Here is an 18,097-nt window from a genome sequence, read left to right on the forward strand (position 1 = left end):
CATGTAAAAGGTCGAAGATGAATTCTTGGATATTAGCACCCAACCCCATTTCTGCTGAGTCAGATCACGCTTAAGCGTACAGGAAAGACATTTTTTTTAATGTTTATTCATTTTTGAGAGAGAGAGAGCATGAGTGCAGGAGGAGCAGGGAGAGATGGGGACAGAGGCTCCAAAGTCGGCTCTGCACAGACAGCAGCAAGCCCAATGCTCAAACTAAAGATGAGCTGAAGTCGGACACTCAACCGACTGAGCCACCCAGGCGCCCCCAGGACAGACATTCTTATTGGAATCCAGGTCTTCTGAGAGGAATAATGGTAGCTCTGCAATGAGACCTTGGTGGAACTTGAAAACAGTTACTGTAGTCTTTTGTTAAGTGTGTCAATGTTGAAATAATATTTACAAGCCAGACATATTGTCTAGATAACGTCATTTACCCTCTTGGGGTTTGATATACAATCACATAGACATTTGGTTGAGAGAAAAATCTCATTTAAAATTTTCAAGTTTTTAAAAATTGAACTGTGTAGATTTGACTTGCTTCTGGAAGAAAATATTTCTTTTAATATGTCTTCAGAGGAGTGGACAGATACATAAATCAAAAGATGTTCTTTTAATAAACACTTCAGAATTTTTTTCACATCAAATGGCATTTTTGGAAAAGGATTTATGTTTTCTGCCTCACATCTCATGTAACTATGGTTACTAAAAATTTGTTTTGTTGCTGTGAAAATGTAAACATATGTACTGCCTTTCCCCTCAAACATTCATGATTTGGTATAAGAACTTAGAAAAGTGAACTTGTTTTATGGGACTATTAGTTGCTTAAAATTAAAATGAAACGCTATAACATCAGCTTGCGGTAACCCAGATTTGGTTAATTATATGATCAATTTGCGAAAAGGGTTTAGAACTTCAGCATGTAAAAGAAAATTTTCTTTGTGAAATATAATGCAAAGATCATAGAATTCTTCAATGAGAAAGAAAAAAAAAATACCAAAATAATGTTTCTTAGCATATGTAACTTTAGATAAATCAAAGTTACACAGACAACATATCTGATCCTTCACCAGACTTGAAATCTTGGCCATTCCCATTTTGCAAATGAGAAAATGAAGGGTTAGAGGGGTTTTGGGATATGCTAAAAGTTGGTAGAACTGGGTCAAGAGCTCCTAGCAGAATGGGCCTAAGACCATGGATAAGCTGCAACCAAATGTTCATGTAAAAGTTTTTGAGTTCCTCCAGACTTCCCTGGCAAATATACTCATGCACCAGAAGCTTCAGGTAAAGGTTAAATTAAGTCAGGCCCGGGAGACATTTTCCTGGCTATGATGTCCATTGACAACTTGAAAAATGTGAGCTCTTGGGGGCAAGAATGTTACTCTGACATTATTAATTTATGGAAGCACAGTGTCTCTTATTTAGCACATAACATGTGGTTAGTAAATGCTTGTGGAACTTGGTTGATACTGAAGAGGTGAACTAAATTTGGTTGGTGGAACATTTGTAAACACAAGGGAAAGGAAGAATTTTCGGGAAAAAAAATATCACTACTTTATGCTTCTCAGATGTCCATGAATTACTTTATTTGAGAGCAGAGTCCCTGCAATAGCAGGTTTCTCAGAGTCCCTGTAATCGGTTTATATTTCCAGGTTGCCTGGGGTGATTCCATTGCAGGGATGAATACCAAACATGGCAGGGCTGATGATGTTCTAGACTGAAAGGCTCTCAGGCTGATAGACTCTCACACATGTGGGGACATCCCCATGGACAAAAGGGCCACAGCAAAAGCATAGAAGGAATCATGTGGCACCTTGTGCATACAGACACTTCATGTAGATAGGAGTAGTATTGGTCACAAGGCAGCAGTGACACTAGATAAAGGGATATATATTCCTACAAGTTCATGGTATGAATGGACTACTCAGAACTTAGAACCCAGACAATGGGGTCTCAAATATATAGATGAATTTTATCAGGATGAGGCAGGGAGATAATAAAAAAGTAGTCTGATAGCCATTGGCCATTGTGATCTATACGGGTTCTAAACTTAGAATAATCACAAAGAAATGATTTAACTGTTGTTTTCCATTTAATCACCTCTGACACAGGAAGAAAAATATTCATTTATCCAATCATCTATTCACTCAGTCACTCATTATTTATGGGACACCAACTATGTACCAAGCACCTTCATTTTTAGGATGATAACAAAGATTAACAGACAAATATAAGGTCTGGTATCTGGCACAAAGTGAATGTTCAATGAATAATAGATAGTAATGCTTTGTTGTGCCTCCAAGGATTCGGGCGCCCTTTGTTTAATTAACATGAATATGCAACCAACCTGTGTCCTACCTGCCACCCACTGGAGTTCTGAGCAAGACTGGCTTCCCACTAACCTCACCAGCAGCTCCTCACAAATCACGGATTACAGAGCTTTCAGCTATGAGGAAGTTCAGACTAGGATGTTAAAAAGAACCTAATTCTTAAAGTCATTTTTTGTTGAAAGTGGGCCACTCAGCTTTCAACGAAATGTTCCATTCTCTAAGTGTGCTCTTCTTGGACCAAAGTTGCTCTCTGAAAGGAATGGAAGATTTCGATTTCCTTTCGTTGGTTTAGAACCCCTAACGCTGGCCCAAAGATTATTAGAAAAGTCCTAACAAACAAGCAGTGGCTTGTGAAAATATCCTGTGCATCTTTCCGTTAAAAAGATTTTGAGATTTTACTCTTTCTTTTTCCCCGGGGAAGAAATCATTGTGATAATGCCCTTCTGTCATTAGAAATCTCTCAGCATACCCATTTTTAATGCTAATTAGTTAACATATAATAATAGCTATAATCTGGAGTTTGTTAGTCTATTTCATCAGCTAGTCTTTTCTCTTCGTTTAGCAGACCATAAGGTGAGAGGGAGTATTTGCTGGTGAGAAATGGGGTGGTGGTGATACTGCGCTCCAAATAAAAGGCATCCTTGATGGATTTGCTGTAAATAAGACTAAGAGATTCAAAATGAAGGCTAACCTAGTTTTCCTTCTCCCGCTGCAAATCTATGGTCGGGCCGTCGTCGCCACCGTCACCCACAGAACGGCTACACGCCTTTGCACCAGGCCGCCCAGCAGGGCCACACGCACATCATCAACGTCCTGCTGCAGCACGGGGCCAAGCCCAACGCCACGACCGCGGTAAGGCAGGCGCCGGCTGCCCCTCACCACGCTGCTGCTTCCTCCTCCTCTGCCGCCCTGGCGGCCCCTTGTCTGAGCTGAGTTCAGACACATCCCCCTTCGATAAACCCCCGCACTCTGGAAAGCCCGGGATTTCTGGAAAGCCTTTCCAGAAATCAGCGTGACTTCTCCGGTAGTGCTTCCCGGGGAGGGAGAGCCGTGGGCCCGACTCGAGCCGTCTCTCTCTCTCTCGGGGGAGTGGGGCCCTGCGTCTAGGCTGCTGGAACGTGCTTTGCTTACAGCTGGCGCTCAGATGTGAGCGCGAGTCCGCCCCTCCCGCCCGGCCTTCTTAAGGGAGCACAGTTTGCGAGGCTGCTGGCTTAGACAAAGCTCTTCGGGATGTGGAGCCATTGAAATGTAAACTAAGCGGTGCAATTAAACAAACCGGGATCCCCAGTGGCCTGGGCTGGAGCCTGAGTTGCTGGCTCGCGCTCTTTTGCTGCACCGTGAGCTCTGTGCACAGCTGTAGCTAAATGTGTTACTGAGTTCCCTGTGGTAACATCTTACCTGCAGCAGATGGCCTGACCTCTGATGAGGAGTAAGAATATTTGATACTTGCTAATAATTTTTGGAGAGGTACTTTCCTAAACACAGTGCAATATCTGTTGGGATGTTTGACAACCTTAGGGTTAAAGCGTCAAGTGCTTCTTATTAGAAGAGCAGGCAGACGCAGCTTGTTGTGTTACCATGGTGACCTGGGCTATAGTCTAAAGAAGTTACAAAGAGATTCAGCTGTAATGGTAAAAACTAGTGATTTTCCTAAGCTGTGCCTTGTTTTGGAAGGAAATGCTGGCTCATGCGGAGCAGCCGGTGAGCTCATTGGCTCACGGCGCAGTCCTCCCTCTCAGTTCTCACTCTTTCTCTCTTTCACTGTCTCCAGAATGGCAACACTGCCTTGGCGATTGCTAAGCGTCTGGGCTACATCTCCGTGGTCGACACCCTGAAGGTTGTAACGGAGGAGGTCACCACCACCACCACGGTGAGTAAAAGGAACTGATGGGCTTTGGCTCCATTGTGTTGGTTTTCAAGCCACACACTTTTCACGTATAAAACGCGTTGAGCTTTTGGTTTTTGAACTTCTTTTGGTGACTATATTGCAGAACATAGAAGTATGCAGATGTAATAAATACATTTACACAATGGATACAGGGGTTTTAGCTTCCTCTAGTTAACATCAACCCATATAAAATGTAAACATAATTTTATTATGTTTAGTTCTCCCCCCCCCACCCCCCACCGCCCCGGAGTGACTTCTTTGTCGTTTCGCTGCTCTGCCCTTTCACTGTAGTTGGGTGTGACACCTACTGCAGGAACAGTTGTAGGACACTCCACAGCAAACTTCTGATCCTGGCCATGAGGTCACTCCAGCCTCTGGAAAGACCCTCAACCTCCAGATGCTGGGCTCATGACTGGATCAAATGCATTCCCGTGAGAACAGTTCATCCTCACTTTCTTATTTCTGATTATTCCTTTACTGAAAAAGAAAATTGATTGTACTTAGTAGGTAAACTATATCTGTATCATGACAGTATATATATGCTTAATTTTTTTTTATTGCTTTGAATATGATTGCTGATTCTTTAGGAGAAGCAGTGATAATCACTGCCGTTTGCCAGAGAAACTCTAGGAGAGTGAAGGCTATGGTAATAGTGAGTTGTAAGGCTCTCTTACTATTCAGTTGGAGCAAAGCTTAACGGAGGCCTCGGAAGAGGGAGACTCACAGCCGAAAGTGGAAGTGCTATTCTCTTTGAACTTACTTCTTAACGTTTTTTTCTTAAGCATGAACTCTAAGAACAACAGCTCTTTAATTTCTTTTTAAAATAGAAAAATAGAGCAACAGTAGAACATTAGATGTTCTTTAGAGACAATAAGATCATAAATCAACACAAAAAAAAGTCTGGATGGGGTTCTAGTAAATGTCTTAAGCGAGCAATGATGCATATAGTTTTAGAACACTTGTTTATTTTGATAGATATGTGGAAAAAGAAAGGAATTTTATTCTTCAGACTGACACCAAGCCCCTGTCAACATTGAGGTAGATGGAATACAGTTGGTTTGATGTGAAATTTTAAATAGAGTGGAGTATGATTTATTAATGAACTGCAAGACACAGCCTGAATTTAGATGGGAGAGAATAGTACTGCTTGTTTTCTCAAGCAGAATCTTAAGACCTTCAGCTAGTGCACCACAATATTTTGTTTAAAGATTTAAGGTATAGCTTCAATAAATTATATAGGAGAAAAAACAAGTCTTGTCACTGCCTATCACTATACTTCTCAATTGTTATGTGTGGCTGAATCTTAATGGCTTTTTCTTACTAGATGATTACTAGAAGAGGAAAATCTTCATATTAGGAACCTATAATATGTGTCTTTATTTGGAAACTTTGAAACAATGTATAAATCACAGATAAGTAAAGGCGTTAGTGGCAAGATTTAGTGGCCAAGCACATCAATTCTTAGAAGTCATGTTTTCTGTCAACTTTATTAGCTTTTCCATGCTCTGGTTATCACGTACATACATTTTTATCAAGTGACCACTAGATGGCAAGCTTGCTTTTTTTTTTTTTTTTTCCTATTTGATCTGCTTTTCCATTCATTTCTTTAAGTAACTCATTTTTTCAATATTTATTAGATAAAAAATATGCCCTGGGGTCTGTGCTGAGTACTGAAGAGTCATTAGTGGTGAAAACATTACCACCACCAACCCCCTCCCCTCCCCAACCAGCAGCTTACAGTTTAATGGGAGTGGAGAATGAGGCATGCTTTGTAAGAGTATAAATTCTTCCTTAACATCAACAGAACTGTGGGACTTACGTGTCTGGTTTCAAAGGGATTCTAGGCTCATAAATATTACTTAGAGTGAATGATTTTAACTGTATAGTTCTATATTTGAAAACGGAGCAATTAACTTGCTAAATGCTATCACTAAACAAGTTCAGATACCTTTCAGAAATTAGACATGTGGTTGTATCTCTACCACATGTAGCTCTAGTGGAATACGAAAACTACTCTTAGAGCTGTGAGCTTTTTATCTTTTCTGGTAACTATGATTCTTTACACTGCCTAGCTGAGCATTTCCTCAATAACAACCACTATACTTAGAAATCAAGTTTCTAGGTAAAAAGCCAACAAACAAATGTAAAACATAATAGCATGTTTGTTTTTAGTTGGGATGAGAAGTCATTGCCTACATTAACTAAACAAGTACCCCCTTTATCTAAATGGCTAATTTTATTGGTAACATGTTTTGATCCTGCTCTATTTTTGCTTTCTGCCTCTCAGTATTGAATTCTTCTCTTAGAATTCTGAGTTCTATTGTTTCGTGAAATGGAATTTGGGATTAAGGATTGAAAATACGAATTTATTCCTGTTTATTGTGTGGGCCTTCTTACTTTGCACTTCCTCACTTTAGGAAGAGATTTTCATTCATACTTTTTTCACATATTGTTATATGAAGCATGTTATCACATGTTAACATAATTTTAATGATATTAAAAATTAATATTTAGCGATTACAGATATGGCAGACATTGAGGGTAGATCTAGGATTCAAATTTAGGTTGTCAGATTCTGAAGACCATGTTCTTAATCACTCTGACATAACTGATCTTGACTTTACTAAAAGTAGCTTAACATGAATTTTGTGAAAGAAGTATTTTAATCTAGGGGTGCCTGGGTGGCTCAGTCAGTGAAGCATCCGACTTCAGTTCAGGTCATGATCTTGCGGTTTGTGAGTTCGAGCCTCATGTCGGGCTCTGTGCTGACAGCTCGGAGCCTGCTTTCGGATTTTGTGTCTCCCTCTCTGTCTGACCTTCCCCCGCTCACGCTCTGTCTCTCACTCCTTCAAAAATAAACATTAAAATTTTCTTTTAAAAGAAGTGTTTTCACCTTATTTTCTATTAAAAACAACCCGCTGAAATAGTGTTCTTTGTTGATTTTCCTGGAGGTATCATATTCAATATTATTTTCTAAAGTCTGCAGATTCACTAAGGACAATTTGGAACTACTCACTGGTGAATAGGCAAATAGCAGAGACCATTTAATAATTATGTAAAATTAATAAAATTAAATTTAATGTTACCACCATTTAAGTGTAACAGTTGAATTACAGCTACACAACAAATGTACAAATTTCACATAAGTAGATTCATACGATGTGCCATTTGAGCAGCCATGTGAGTTCTCTTCCATGAAAGAAAGTTTCCCATGCTAATCCTCCTTCCAGAGTTCTTTCCCCCAAAGTATGAATAAAGTCATTGTGTAGAGAGAAGAGTAAGGCGGCAGTCTGTAAGGGAGAAGCCACTGCTTCAGAAATTTCTGAGACATTCTGGAGTTGTGGTTTGTTTCCTTAACCTTTGCTTTTCTAACTTCACTTTGTAAGACCCAGTGGGGGATATGAGGCAGTTTAGCATTCTCCCAGGATTACAATCATTGTGTGTTTGCCAGAATGGACATCCAAGTGTGGGGGACACATTTCTGGCATCAGAAGCCGACAAGCTCAATTACCTAAAGCAGTTTGGAAGACTGAGCTATGACTCATCCCTCTACTTATTGATCTGCTGTCATTGATTATTTGTGTTATTTACATAATTTCAGAAATGATCATGTTTTAAGTTGCATATGATCACTGTTGTGTAGACTAAAAATTACTGATTCAGCTACTAAAATAACAATGACATCATAAATTACTGAATAAGCTACTAAAATAAAAATGACATTATATTTACATTAGCATTTAAACATTGGGGAAATTTTTGACAAGAAATTAAGGAAATGTAAATATGCAGTGTCCTAAATCTTATCTAATGCTGTAAGTCATTTCAAACAGGAATCATAACAACAGCAATGCAATAAATCCATTTGAAGTTATCTGACACCTTTTGAGGTGGAGTCAAGATCTTTTTTTGAATACAGGTCCATTGACTAGAAGAAGGCTACATGATCATTCTTGCGTAAAAAAACATCATTATGACATACTATGTTTTATTTGTGTGTATATCCTATATCTATATCTTGATAGTATGTCTTGATATATCTTAATAGATAGTATCTATATCTTGATAACTATATCTTGATCTAAATACTATCAAGTATATTATCTTAAAGCAACATATATTATCTTAAAGCTTAAACATTATCAAGTAAATTATCTTAAAGCAATGTATATTTAAAGCAAAGTATATTATCATAAAGCAACACTATGCTGAGTGCAGAACCTTTTTAAACTTTTGACATACTTTTTTTTTCTTTCTAATCTTCTGTAGAATTGTTTCAGCCACACCTGAGTAGCACTTATTTTTGGTGACTCACCTATGTTGAGATTTCCAAACCATTTTCATTAGTTTTTATAGAAAAATATTATTTACATACTATTTAAATTATTACAGACATTCTGTTAACATGTACAATTGGTATAAATAGGTTTGGGAACAAAACCAAATTTAGCCCGTAGCTCCACTGATGGGAGCCATTGTGTGTGGGCATTAGAAGGTGGCATACTAGCCAAGACCACTCATCGTGCTGTGGTGACTTGGTGAGTATGTGATACAAAGGAAATGGTCGACAAGGGATGTGGGCTAAGTAGAGGTCAGTAAAACACACTTTCTTTTGCTTAAAAGAAACCAGATATTATCTATTATTCACAAAACAGCACGTTAAGGACACCTGTTTTATTTTTTACATCTTTCCCACATCATAGTGCATATTAAAAACTCATTGTTAAGCCTTCCATCTATCATATCCTGTTTATATTGCCATGTTATCTCATTTAATTACATAGGATTAAATTTGTGCCTTGTGCACCATTTTAACTTTGGAGTGGTTTCTAATCTTGACTACAGAATCTTAGATTCTATAGCAGGAGGAGAAGCCGTGATCATTTAATTATATCCTTGTTTTCTATGTACTATTCAGATGCATTTGTATGAAACCATGTATTTATGTTTTGATAATCAAGTTTTCAAAGGACACTTCTTTTTAAAGGGAAATTTGTATTCATTTCTTATAATATTACTCGTAAGTAGGAGGGCTTATTTGTGCATTTGACATGTATTTATTGATGGCCTTCTAAAGGTCAAGCACTACATCACGAACAAATGCATACTATATTGACTACATTGCATGTGGAGGGCATTTTTACTATATTTACAGAAAAATATCTATGACCAATGTGATCACTGTGTGTTAATTTTTGATTGCCACCTATATTTGCTGATAATAACTTTGATAGTATTCAATGACCAAACTAAAGCAAAGCTATTTCCACTCTTAGAAATTCAAAGAAAATACGGTCCTATTATCAGTGTCTGAAGATACAAACTAAGAATATCGGGCAAGTTAACTTCATCATTTAAAAAATATTTCTGTCACTTATTTTCAAATACAGAAGCATCCTCTTGTGGAACGTGACCTCTGAAGGGCAAATACTCTAGAACATTTCTGCAAAATAAACTTTCTGTGTAGTCTAGTACAGTAGATATCCCTTCACATTTTTAAATCATTTACACTGAGAATCTTATTTAAAAATTAATAGAATATCATAGTTTACTAGGATGTCACTGTCTCTTTCCTCTATTTTAAATGCAAATCACTTTTTGCAGTTTATACGCTTCTCCAATGGGTTCCATTTTGAGCTCACAATAGACCCATCTGAACAGCTTTTTAAACATACTCATAGTTGGGGCACTTGGATGGCTTAGTCAGTTGAGCTCCGACTCTTGAGTTAAACTCACGATCTCACAGTTTGTGAGATAGAGCCCCTCTGTCAGGCTCTGTACCATGATTGCAAAGCCTGCTTGGGATCCTCTCTCTCTCTCTCTCTCTCTCTTGTCTGTCTCTCTCTCTCTCTTCCCCAACCCTGCTCAATTGCATGCTCTCTCTGTCTCTCTCAATTTCCCTCAAAATAAATAAACTTAAAAAATAATAAAAATACTCATAGCTGGGCCCTCAGGGGTTCTTATTTAATTGTTCTGTAATGGGATCCAAGTGACAGTGCTTTAAAATTTTCTCTGATTTTAATTAGCAGCTAGAGTTGAAAACCTTTGATATAAAACATAGGTTTTAATCTATTCATGTTAAATTTATAAACTAATATAGAAATAAGTAAATGATAGTCCTCTTAAGTTTGTTCATTTAACAAATATTTATTGACCACCTGTTATTATCCAGAATTTTGAATGGGTGCTTTTGTTTTTCCTAAAGTTTAGTTTGTTTTTGGTGAATAAGACATTATGGAATTCTTTAAACACCATCTGCAACATGCAGGAAAGCTGAATTTAGTAGTTTAATCTTCAACTGTGGCTTCATTGGGATGACATGAGACTTACTTCTCAGTTTCTTCCCATTCTTTAACAGTTTTGTCACCCAAAAGAAAGTCTATTCAGTGGTTATGTGGATTTAAAATATATTTTGCATAATTTTGTATCATTGGTTTATTCAGTGTGTATTTGAGAAGCACTTAACTATGTTTCAGGTTCTGTGGAAACAATCATATCGTTAATGACCCACACTCTTCTGCGGGAGCAGATAAAGGCACATACAGCTGTGTATGATGTAGTTGTAACAGTACATAACAGCAGATAGTCACAGTTAAAAAAAAAATTCATCAGGGAGGATTGGGGAATGTTTCTCCATGGAAGTTACTTCTAATATGAGCCCAAAAAAAGAAGGAGAAGAATGTTTCTGGTAGAGGAAAGGATACATGGAAAAACTTAGAGGTATAAGAGAATGTTACCTGTGAACATGACTGTAACATGGAGTGAGAGATGAGGCCTCCCTGCCTCTCCTTTCTACAATACCTGGCTCTTCTGAGCCACTTTGTCTTGCTTTTTCTCGGAGGAGATACAGGACCACTGAAAGGGCAGGTAGTATCGCATTGTGATTTCATCAGTCCCTCTAGACACACAGATATACATGTATATGTGAATATATTTTCAAATTAGTTGACTTACCCTGTAAACATATTTGAAGTTCTCTACTGCTTTGGGAAAGAAAAGAACTGGTGATAGGGTCATTATAGCCATTAAAACAAGTCTGTTCTTTATGTAGCAAAGTTTAAAATCCTGAGACAAGCTGTTTATTATTGTATTTTAGTGGCTTTAATTAAAAATTTGACTTAGGTAGAGTTCCTGTTAAAATGCCAGTCGAAGCACTTAATACATTTTCAATGCAGACACTAGAGATATGAGCTTGAGACTTGACTGTCTTTAGGTGACATTTCAAGTAGTGAGATTGGATTTTTGTCTTTTTTTTTTTTTAATATGTAATATCCTTGATGTCTGAAACAGTGCCTGGTATGCAGTAGGCATTCTAAATGTTTCTTGAGTGCCTTGAATGACTAAAAACTTCAGAGCCTCTTCAGTTTTAGGATGAATTTAGTATTGAATTACAGTTATAATAATGATGTTATGCCTGCAGATATTTGAGTGCTAACATGTTCCAAGCACTGTTCTTAGAACTCTTATTTATATTATTTCACTTAATCTTCATAACAGTTTTACGAACTAGTATTATTATCCCTGTTTTACACATGAGAAAATTGAGGCACAGAGATATCAGGGAAATTGTGCCTCATAGCTAATAAATGATGAAGTTAGAATTTGAACCCAGGTAGCCAGTCTTCAGACCCTGGTCTCTTAACCTTCCATTGCCTATCAGGAATGGCAGGCAGTGGCCTTGACAGCTCTGGAGTGCTTTGGTGGAAGGCATATAAGCGACAAACCAGAACCGTAGACCCATGGATCCTCTGGTCCCAGAAGACATGCGTCACATTTTCTGCCCAGTTTGTCTTTCACCTTGTTTACAACTTCTTTTCCGATGGCTTTGTTTTTAACAAATTACATATGTTCATTGCTTCTTTTTAAAGCTTTTCTGGAGACATCACTCAGTTTGTTTTAGGGAAGCCCTGAAAATGTTAATCTGCTTTCTCAATATGACTAATTATTAATGCCATTGCTAAAGAATTTATTTTCAAAAAGGTACTCAAAATAATGAACTTCCTCTTGTACAACTTCACTGGAGTCAATGATCGTATATCTTCAGAAAGAACAAAGGAATTTTCATGAAAGAGAATAAGAAAAGAAGCTTCCAAACATGCATGTGGGAAGATGAAATGCCCAGGGACGGATGGCTTGCTGAGGCTGCCCATGTGACCTCCTCTGTGATTCTTTTGCTCTTGTGTTGGAATTTAACTTGCATATTAATGATTTTTTTTTTCTTTGCAGACTATTACGGAAAAACACAAGCTAAATGTTCCTGAGACGATGACTGAGGTTCTTGATGTTTCTGATGAAGAGGGTAAGAATTTTATTCAGTTTCTGTGACATCTGTCACTCTCTTACACAAAGACAAGCAAGCCATCCTTTTTCTCAGGGACTAAGCTGGTGCAGTGAGTATGAGTGACAGCATCCTAACATTTAAAATCACTTTTTCACCCTTGTTTCAGAACATACACTTTTGCCATTTGGGGCAGAGAGGATAGCAATTAGTCTGTTTTTTCAATGGGTATTATCTTTAATGTGTTACTAAATGACAGGACTGGAAAAGTGGAAAGGAACTGGAAATTGGCCAACTGTGGGAAAAAAAATCTGCCTGATAATACAATTATTATTAATGTATGTTTTAATTATGTTAAAATACACTTTCAAAGTTACTCTTAAAGCCCTTAAAAGTATACTTTCTCAATGGTATCTCGAGCAATCTCTGTTTCTGATTGGTTCCAATGAACAGAATATATTTTAAGTCCAGAGGAAAGGAGGCTTAGATAAGGTTAAAATTAGTAAGTCATACTAATTCAACATAAGAATTCGATTAAGTCATCACATATGTCCTGTATAGTCTTAGAGTTGATAAAAAGTGTTTAAGGTGGTGGATTTCAAAGTGTGAGAGGCTAGGGCTCTAAAAGGAGCACCAGGGTCTGCCTGGCGGGAGGATGGGGTATTGGAATGTAATACCCAATGGGGTAGGGAGTGTGTTGCTCCCTACCTCCACTTCAGTTAGAGCAGCTGACTTTCCTTGAACAAAAATATCGCTGCCAAAAAATCATGCATGCAGCTAATGAGGTACGTAATGAAGCATGTAACCAAATTTCAATAGTACAGCTTTTGGTCAAATGTATATGTTTGAAAAATTATTGCCATAGATCGTAGTACTAGTGTCAATAATAACTGCTTTTACTAAGAAATATTAGAAGCAGATTTTTAGGTTCCTCAAGATAGAACCATAAAGTAAAACTTCACTTGAGATGTTATTTGGAACCAATTTGTTCACCTACTGGTAACAGGCACCGACGTATCTCAGCTTTTGTAAGAACTTACGACAAGAATGAGCACATTTGGTCACTGTATTAGTATAAATAAATTAATAATGGCCAAAGGTAGTAGTTCCAAGTATTATAATAATGTTGTGTTCCTTCCTAACACTTGCCAGCTAATTTTCAGCATCCATATATGCGCATCATATTTTGTTTTCTGGGGTCATCTTTCTTAACAGCTTTTAAACAGTTCGGTGACAACTTTATTGATGGGGAAGCGCTTAGTGATTCAGGTATCTTTAGAGGAAGGGATTGGAGTGAAAGCTTTTTTTTTGCTTTTAATTTTTCTTAACTGGAGAGAAGCAACTCGCCTGCTATTTAAATCTGGGTGCCTAATACTAATCTGTTTCTTTTGAAATAGCATGTCTAATATGGATGGAGTTGTGTATGTGTGCATGTGAGTGTGTGGATTTTATTAACTTGGAAGCTTAAAGCCATAACCTGCTTTTACTACTAATGAGTTTGCTACCTATTATTAGAATTGAATTGTTGAGACCTATTAGTAGAATTAAATTACCTAATGAGCATTATATATAAATATTTTTTCCGTAACTAGGTCTCTTGTTAGAATACAAATTCAGAGAAAAAAAATAATTCTTTGATAAGTTGACATTTAACTAGCATGAACCTGTTAAAACTAAGACGACTTGACTGATTGTATTTCATATCCTTCTTGGATGGAGATAAGTTTTAGATATGGCTAAAAATATATGAAATGGATAGCTATTATGTGATTTATTAAGGTAGCTAGGAATAAAGAAAAAGTAACTCTTAAAATGATTTAGGGCAGCTTTGGCATATAGGGAAAAATGAATAAAATAAAATATTCTATCCACTGAGATTCAAGCTACATTTGGCACCACTTTAAGCAAACCTGCTACATGAAAATCTAAATTTATAGATCAAATAAATTAGTGATTATTTAATTTCCTTATTTCCTACATAATTATTAAATAATTCTGATAGCTAATGCATTCAGAGTACTTAGTGGGTTTATAGAAATTCCATTCATGTGAAACAGTTTCTTGGAGCTGCTCATTGCATAATGTAAGATGTAGCTATAACATCTTGTGTACTTTTGTTAAAACACTTATAGATTAAGAGTTATTAGTGATAAAAGTCTTGATTTGAGAGAAATATTGGCTAATGATCAAGAATATCTTTTACGGTGACAGAAGAAGCTTTCTTTTTTTTTAGACATAGCCAAACGCTTAGTAACATTTTTTTCCGAGAAAGAAATTCAAGTTGAATAATTTTTATATGTAGGATATACAGTATTTGAGTATTGTGAAGTAACTTTTAGTGCAAGAATTAGTATAAAGAAACTTGGCTCGTTGACATTGCCAACGCTTTAATGTTTTATGTGTTTAAAATGTTTTTGTGGAACCTATTATCCATATGGACGAGGTGCAGCCACGTGTGTTTTGAAGGTATTAGTCAATTCCTGCCTTTTTTAAAAATCTGTTTTGATAGTAGTATGTGTTTCAAAATTCAAAAGGATATTCAAGCCAAGTATAGATGTCCTTTCAAGCTAACTGGTTATAGTAAAGTAATCAGGATATGCACGTATGAATCCAGTCCACAGACAGTAAAAGTGATGTTATCGTCTATAAAGTTCTATCCCTGTACCACGGGGGAATCAAAGGTGGACATAGGGCATGCCGTTAGAAACATATGGAGAGATAATGTAGAAGTTAAATGAAGTGTAACTGCAGGCACTATCCCATCACTGTTCATATCTGCCCTGGAAGGTCAGGAGGAGAGACCTGGCACAGTGCCGTGGACTTGCTGAAATGGAGAGATCAATAGGAAGGTGACACAGATTTTAGAGAGTAGAGAAGGAGTGTGGAAGTATGGAAGGTCCTGAGATAGGAAAGTGCAAGAGAGAGAAGTATGGAAGGTCCTGAGATAGGAAAGTGCAAGAGAGAGACACAGAGTGGCAAAATCATCCAGTCATTCGGTTTGGCTAATGCATTAAAACATATTGGGCTTCGCTGTGGAATGGTTGAATTATTAACTGAAAAGTCTGGGAAATTAGGACATATTAAAAATTTTGATTAATGAGTGAAACATATCTAATTTTTACAAAGATTAAGCCAGCCATGTTACACTAAACGAGTGTATTAGGAAGAAATTGGAAGGAAGGAGATATTTGATGGAAGAGAAAATATTTGCTAAGCATCTACAATGCTAGGTGCATTATCTCATTTAATCCCCATGGCATCCACATGAGATAGGCTATGGATTTCCCCTCATTGTTTTTCAGGCGAGGAAGGGCTCACCTGAACATGAGAGGACTAAGACTTAAACACATTAAGTAGTTTGCTCAACAGCACACAGCCATTAAGTGCTGGATGGAGAATGTAAGCCCAGTATGAAAGTTGCTATAATAGCTCAGTCATATTATAAATAAGTTCTGGTGGAGCAACATGGCAAGCAAATGGGAGGAAAAGGTGGAAATGGGAATTCAGTCTGAGAGTATCGTACTGTGCAGACGAAAACAGAGCTGTAAGAGTAATCCTCTACATCTTCATAGGATCATGAGCTGATCCCCGCCTTTGCTGACTCAGCTCCACAGCAGTAAGTTATATAGTGGGGCTCAGGGGTCATAACACTTATATAACTCAAATACCTGTAGAAACATGACTCCCGTCCCACATACTCAAACAGTTGTTTCCTTTTTTTTAAGTAAAAAAAGTTTTTTCCCCCCGTATATTCCTGTGTTTGGATGGTTTGTACAAACTTCTCCACTGGCTCTCTGGAATGATGTGTACTAATAATAATCAAGAGAACTCCAGAAGGGCAGTGTTATGATGCAGTGTAGAGGCATCAGCTATTATCTCCATTGAACACACTTCTGCTGTGAACACTTGACACTTTATGAGGCTGTTCACTTCTTCCTTGTATTACATGACAGATTCTGCATCTAGCTATTCCCTTCACCTTTGCATAAATAAGAGTAGACTTAGTCTTCCCGAATGTTAACAAAACTTGTGTACTTTTTTTTTTTTCTGGAAAGAATTTAGGCTTATAGCCAAACCAGACAAAGCCTGTGTTTCGGTACACCAATTCTTAGAATTGATCTTACAATCTTTTCCCCCAGAAATAAACAAAGGGGCACCCAACTTAGTTGACTTATAAAAGCACTCCTATGTAAAAATGTACCAATCATACAAGAGAGGGGGAAATAGGAGGAACAAATGAATCCTACAAGGCCTATAACAAAATGTCTGAGCTTCTTGATTTTATCACTATGTTCAGACACTCTCTTTCTGGACTGTTTGCCATTGCTCACCCACATGAACGTGTACTATTGCCAAGTTATTTCACATAGTATTCTCTAAATAAGTAATGATTATTACTCTTTCATATTGTTTTTACTGCCCTCCATGACCCCTTACACATGAGCCTCTCTCCTGAAGTACTGACAATCTCTGCCCATGAAAACTGAGCCCGAACAAATAATCAGCTTCAATTCTTTCTTCAGTGAGTGCTTCACCAGCTTTACTGAATTTCCGAGGAATACCACAAGAAATTACTACAAACTTAGTGGCTCAAACCTATTCTCTCACAGTTCTGGGAGTGAAAAGTCTATGGTGGGACCATACTAACCTCTGATGGCTCTAGGGAAGAGTCTTTCTTGTCTCCTCCAGCTTCTAGTAGCTGTCAGTGATTCTTGGTGTTCATCCCTTGGTTTTTAGACACATTGCTTCAACCTTCACATGGCATGCCTTCACATGGCATTCTCCTCTGTGTCTCTTTCTCTGTCTCTTATATGAATGTTCACATTGGATTTATCCAGTATTATCTCATCTCGGTCCTTAACTTAGTTATGTCTGTAAAGGACATATCTCCAAATAATGCCACATCCTCAGGTTCCAAATGGACATGAAATTTTAGGGAGGAGACTACTGAACCTACCACATCATCCTAAAGTGATCTCTCTCTCTTCTGACCTTTTGGGCTTCTTTTTTTTTTTTTTTTTTTTTTTTTTTTTTTTAGAGAAAGAGAGGGAGAGGGGCAGATGGGGAGAGAGAGAGAACCTTAAGCAGGCTCCATGCTCAGTGTGGGCCTCAATGCAGGGCTCGATCCCATGGGATCATGACCTGAGCTGCAATCAAGAGTCAGATGCTCAACCAACCGAGCCACCCAGGCACCCCTGACCTTTTTAGTTCTTAAAGTTGACAAACATCATGCATTTTGTCTTTGACTATATTGTTATTTATCTGTTGTTACATCTTGCTTTGTGAGGGAACACTTTGAAGAGGAAAATAATGTAAGGGCTGGAGGTGGGGTGGAGACCACTTTAACAAACATAATTTTAAAAACTTTACTCATGTTTTCCTTAGAGCTATCAGATTTATGAATTTTTAAACAATAAAATTCTATTTCTTTATAATACATATATTTAAAAATATTTTTGCATAAATGAAATTTAGCTCAATGTGTAATACGTTCACCATTTTGTATTAGTAGAAGCAATAGCTAGCAGTTATTATACTCTGGCATTTTATTACACATTTTTCTGTGTTATTTAATTCATGTAACTAGTATATGTGATAGATTAT

General features: G+C 37.4%; 1 protein-coding gene across 2 annotated transcripts in view; it reads left to right on the forward strand.

The window, feature by feature from the left end:
* ANK2 (ankyrin 2) overlaps window positions 1-18,097 on the forward strand; it is a 243,421-nt gene that overhangs the window by 154,322 nt on the left and 71,002 nt on the right. For both annotated transcript variants that reach the window (XM_047090905.1, XM_047090906.1), the window contains 4 exons: window positions 3,081-3,179; window positions 4,099-4,197; window positions 12,442-12,514; window positions 13,709-13,762. In XM_047090905.1, coding sequence (XP_046946861.1) covers window positions 3,081-3,179; window positions 4,099-4,197; window positions 12,442-12,514; window positions 13,709-13,762 — 325 coding nt within the window. The remainder of the gene's footprint in view (window positions 1-3,080; window positions 3,180-4,098; window positions 4,198-12,441; window positions 12,515-13,708; window positions 13,763-18,097) is intronic.

The sequence above is a fragment of the Lynx rufus genome, unplaced genomic scaffold (genome assembly GCF_022079265.1).
Source record: "Lynx rufus isolate CCGP_SWC_20201006 ecotype Redwood Valley unplaced genomic scaffold, mLynRuf1.p SCAF_3, whole genome shotgun sequence".
Taxonomy (NCBI): Eukaryota; Metazoa; Chordata; class Mammalia; order Carnivora; family Felidae; genus Lynx; species Lynx rufus.